This window comes from Arachis duranensis, chromosome 4 (genome assembly GCF_000817695.3).
Source record: "Arachis duranensis cultivar V14167 chromosome 4, aradu.V14167.gnm2.J7QH, whole genome shotgun sequence".
NCBI classification, from domain to species: domain Eukaryota; kingdom Viridiplantae; phylum Streptophyta; class Magnoliopsida; order Fabales; family Fabaceae; genus Arachis; species Arachis duranensis.
In genome coordinates this window covers 7,008,557-7,013,875 of record NC_029775.3, presented here as the reverse complement: position 1 = coordinate 7,013,875, position 5,319 = coordinate 7,008,557, and the positions used below count along the sequence as shown (strand labels likewise).

Below are 5,319 nucleotides of genomic sequence, written 5' to 3'. Positions count from 1 at the left end.
GGGGGATTTATTCAAATTGTTTTTTTTTTATTTTATAAAAAGAATTATCTACAAAACAAGTACCTAGTAGACTAAGAAAATGATGGATGAACTAAAGGAGAGTTTGTGGAATCTCTCCTTTTATGAATGACATATCTGAAAGCTATTGTTGATTCTATTCACATGAAAAGAAGGTAAAGGGGGAAAGAAAAGCTGGCTTGTGTCTTCAAAAACTTGCTTCTTGCTAGCCTACAAAGAAATGTGTCTAAATTGCATGTTCAAATTGGTTGAATGATTTGACTTGGTCAAAACTCCAAGTTTAATTAATAGATTGGTTTAGAATTAGATTATATGCATTATGAGCTTAATCTTTTTTATAATCTTAATTCCAATATGTTGCTTTCACAAATCACAATCCATATCTTCTTTCTTAATCATTGAATAAACTTTCCTTAATACAAGCGCCTGATTTTCTGGTGGTTAGTTGTACATAGGTCAAGACTCAAGAGGTAAAGCTTTTGGCATTTTCTAATTGTTTTTCACACACTCACTTTTCATAGTCATGTTAATCATAATGTAGTTAGATTTCATGGTCACTTCTGAATCCTTTTCGTTCATATTTGGACCACCCCATAAAGTAAAAGGGGTCATCATGTCATATATATTTATTCAGCTTTTAGAAAAAATCTCATGATTTGAAAAGAAGGGTAAATCATTTATTACTTGTTTGAATTTGAGTTTGGTCTTTGGGAACTGAACGGTAAGAAGCAACATTTTTTACTTTTTACCCTTCTCAGTACCTCTTCTTCCATGCTTGTGTACTTATTCACAAGCAAGAACACAAAAGTCTTCTAAGAACCTCATAAAGTAACTCTTGTAACTTAGTGTTTATTAGCAAAACCAATCTTTGAACTTCAAACTAGGCACTCATGGTAATTGGCAAACCAACAAGGCAAGGCATAATAAAGTACACAAATTATAATGACTACTCCATGCAGTTGAACTTGTCTTAATGCTTTCCATGTTAATATATGAACTTGGTTAGTCTTTAGTTGATTGGAAAAATGGAAACTAATCTGTTAGCAATAACTCTGGTGTATAACCCATTTCCCTCATCAAAGGTTGAAGATTATGTTGCAACATTCCATAAATTTCCTCAACCTTGGGATTAAATCTATCCCCAACAAAAAATACATGGTTTTTTCCATTTACCAGTATTTGACTATACCCTGGAATTTTCTTCACATTCCTTTCCCTCATTCTTTTCCTTACCTTTGCAAACTCATCCCATTTCCCTTCTGCAGCATATGTATTGGCCAGAAGTACATACCCTCCTGAACTATATGACTCAAGTTCTAGAAGCTTCTCACCAATATAATTTGCTATTGTAACATCCCCATGAAGCTTGCATGCCCCAAGCAATGCAACAAGAACAGCTTCATCTTTTTTGGAAGGAGGGATAGTAGATACTACATTCATTGCCTCATCGATAAGTCCGGCTCGGCCTAGAATGTCAACAAGGCAGGAATAATGCTCTGCCTTAGGAGTTAAGTTATAAGTTCCTATGATTGAGTTAAATATTCTTCTACCTAGGTTGACAAGACCAGCATGACTACAAGCTGATAGGAGTCCTATAAATGTTACCTCATCTGGCTTGATTCCAGAAATTAGCATGCGTGCAAAAACCTGTATTGCATGGTAACCATGTCCATGATAGGAGTAGGCTACTATCATTGCAGTCCATGAAACTACATCCTTTGACTTTAATGGTTCAAAAACAAGCCTAGCAGAACTAAGATCTCCATTCTTGGAATACAAATTAATGAGAGAATTTGTAAGCCAGGTGTCATGCTCAAACCCGAGACGTATGATCATCGAATGAGCTTGCATGAGCTCTGCCACACCGTCGCAGGAAGTAACCACGCTAGTCATGGTGATTTCGTTGGGTCTAAAGCAAGATCTTAGCATCAACATGAAGATTCTCAAGGCACCCCCTTCATCACCAATCCTTGCATAACCATCAATCATCATGTTCCAAGTCACAACATTCTTCTCTGGCATCAAGTTGAAAAGCTCACTAGCCTCATCCATGAGCTTCTCATCAACATATGCAGTGATCATTGCGGTCCATGCGGGGACATCTTTATAAGGCATTAGATCAAAGTACTTCCTTGCAGTGTCAATCATCTTGTTTTGTGCCAAACCAGAAACCATAGCTGTCCATGAAACATGAGTCCGATCCGGCATCAATTGAAACAACTCAATAGCCTTATCCATTCTCTTGGCTCCAAAGCAACCCGAAATCATGATGTTCCAAGAACGAACATTTCTCTCTGGCATCTCAAGGAAGAGCTCATATGCCTTGTCAAAGCAGCCATTGTCAAGATATGACTTGACCATAGCTGTCCAAGTAATGACATTCTTTTCAGGCATGATATCAAAGAACTTGCGAGCTTGATCCACCAACCCATTTCGAGCCAAACCTGAAACCACTGTAGTCCATGAAACCACATTTTTCTCAGGCATTTGACTAAACAACTGCATACCCTCCTCGGGTCTTCCACACCCAAAATACCCAGAAAGCATACTGGTCCAGGAGAACACATTTCTGTCAGTCATTTCATCGAACACCTTGCGAGCATCATCCAAACGACCAGCTTTGGCGTACCCATCAATCATTGCTGACTCAGCAACAATGTTCCTATGGGGAATTGCCTTGAACAAGGATTCAGCTCTGGGTAGGTCCTTGTACTTCAAGTAAACCGCAATCATGCAGTTATAGGAAACTTCATCTCTGTGGGGCATTTCGTCGAACAATTTCCTTGCTTCTTTGACTTTGCCATGGCGACCTAAAACCGCTAAATCCGCGTTAAGCTTGTTGAGTGCTGCATCATGTGATGAAATTGGGATCAGTATCTTGGGGGCTAAGGTTCTTCGGGTGTCTGAAATCGGAGCCCAATTGTGTTTATGGAGCAAATGCTTATCTGGGTCGGTAAAAAATGAAGCCTTGAAATGGCTCAAGGAACGAACGGTGGGGTAAGAATATGACAGCATTCGACGGTGGTGACAGACACGTATCATCTCCCCAACTGGCCAATGATTAATCCACACCAAATTTAAGTTCTATTGATACATAAATTGCTACGTGCATGCATAATTTGAAACCATTAGATTAGGTCAATTGGTTCTTTCTATTAATCATTTGAAAAGTGAATGAAGAGAGAACGTGTTTCAAAGAAAAAGTTTCTTGTATTTACTTTGTATTTAAATTAATACTAACTAATTCTTACTTTTACTTTCCAAAAAATATTGACCCTTGACATTCATCACTTGTCTAATACCATCTCATCAATGAAGTTTGCAACTTCTTGATAGCCCCTTATGATTTCCCCATAGCTTTTTTTATACCATCTCAATGGCAATTCTTTTCATGTTTTCAAGCAATCTCATCAAAGCTTCATCCAAATTATTTACATTGACAAATACCATGTATCATACTGCTAGTATAGCTAACAACAGAAGGTGCACATTCTTTCTGCTCCATGTATTAGCAAAGCCGTTACTGTATTAGAGCAGATACAACAAAGCATAACAAGTTGCATAGAGAATAATCCATATATTTCATCATATTCTTGTTTGTCATTTCTTAAAAAATTCCCTATATATATAAATTTAATTTTGATGCATAATTTTAGCACATAACATCCAATTACGTAACATCAGTAAAAATAAACTATCTTTCACATCAATCGTGTGAATGATTATAAAAAAATAGATGTAATTACAAGACTATATAAAATACTTTTACACTGTCAGTGCATCAAAATTAAAATATATGAGATAATATCTAAAATAATCCTTGAAATTTCAACTCGTCTAAGATAAGTTTTTCACTTTTTAAAATGACCAAATAAGTCTCTCACTCTCAGAATCGTAAATCTTTATTAGTCCAAAAGTGACCAGACGTTTTAACATTGTTGGCACTTAACTGCATGCTTATGTAAACACACAATGAATTCAACTCAAATTAGTGTCCCAAATTTAGTTAAAACATCCAAATTGATCATTTCACACTTATAAAATCTTAACCACCAAATGTTTATCTTTGTCATATAATATTTTTCGTCTCCACTCCTTTTCGTTGCTGTTGTTCATAGTATCGTCTTGTGAAGTTTTGAAAAGTCGTTCTTTTGGGTGAGGAATGATGGGCAGCAGTGATAGAAATCAAGGAAACTCAAGCAAAAATAATTCCGGTGAGAGAAATTACAATAATAGGAGAATTCGAACTAGGTATAAGAACATTGTATTATGCAATTGTGGGTTGCGTATGATGATTAAATACTCACCGATACCAGAGAATTCAGGAAGATTTTTTTATGGATGTCCCAACTATGAGGTAACTCTATTTGGTAAATGTTAATTCAATGTTTTTTTTTATATTATTATAGTTTGTAATTCACTGTAATTTCTTTCGTTTGACTAATGGATATGAAAAATAAGGTGTGGTTTAGATTACATAAGAAGTTTTTAATGAATTCAATTGGAGAAGAATGAAAAAATTTAGAGTAATATTAACACATTGAAAATGCTGATGCTGCTACTATTGTGTGTTATATTGATTTTAGTGTTTGGTTGTTTTGGTTTTTACTTTTTAGTTAAAAAATAACTAGAGTGTGAGCGTCTTCGTGATCATTATATAATGATTTATAATTATAAACGGACTTAAGTTTTTTTCAACTTTGTATTTCATTAACTTGGATGAAAGATAAGTTAATGACAGAAATAAAGTTAACAAATATACATTTTTAAATAGAACAACCTCTAATATACCATTATAATTATAACAACCATGATGATAATGGTGTTATCTTAACAAAAGCACAAAATAATATTAATGATACAACAACATAGTACAAAATGCAAAATATAAACTAAACGAGTTTATAGCTAGGGTTATATCATCTTGAACAAACAGTAATAAAATTTAAATTCAGCTTTAATCCATAACAAAGCAAATCAAAAGCAACACATCAAATTATTAGCATAAAGTAACAATTAAAGTCTTCATGACATTATATCATCAGACATTTTTTTAGTGTCTCAAATCTAGGTATTGGAACAAACTTCAATAAAACTTTTATTTTTACAGATGTTCCTACACTACTTGCTTCTTTCATTGTTTCCCTTAAAATCGCATTAACAGCACCAACATTTAACTTTGGATAATTAATAGTATCAATAGATGGCTTGACAATTGAAAATTTGTTTCATCTAGTTATCTTTCACTTGGACAACTGTCAATCATAACAACTAGAATTAACCATAATATTAATCTTTACA

At 34.4% G+C, this 5,319-nt stretch overlaps 1 protein-coding gene across 1 annotated transcript; it reads right to left on the bottom strand.

Moving 5' to 3' along the window:
• Window positions 1-861: 861 nt before the first annotated feature.
• On the bottom strand, window positions 862-3,173 carry LOC107483019 (pentatricopeptide repeat-containing protein At4g02750-like). Its single transcript, XM_016103616.3, has one exon. It carries the CDS (start codon window positions 3,058-3,060, stop codon window positions 1,051-1,053), a length of 2,010 nt encoding a protein of 669 aa, XP_015959102.3. The 5' UTR covers window positions 3,061-3,173; the 3' UTR covers window positions 862-1,050.
• Window positions 3,174-5,319: the final 2,146 nt, after the last annotated feature.

Excerpts from the sequence above, each read along its gene's own strand:
- LOC107483019 (XM_016103616.3), bottom strand. The coding sequence starts at position 3,060 with ATGATACGTGTCTGTCACCACCGTCGAATGCTGTCATATTCTTACCCC.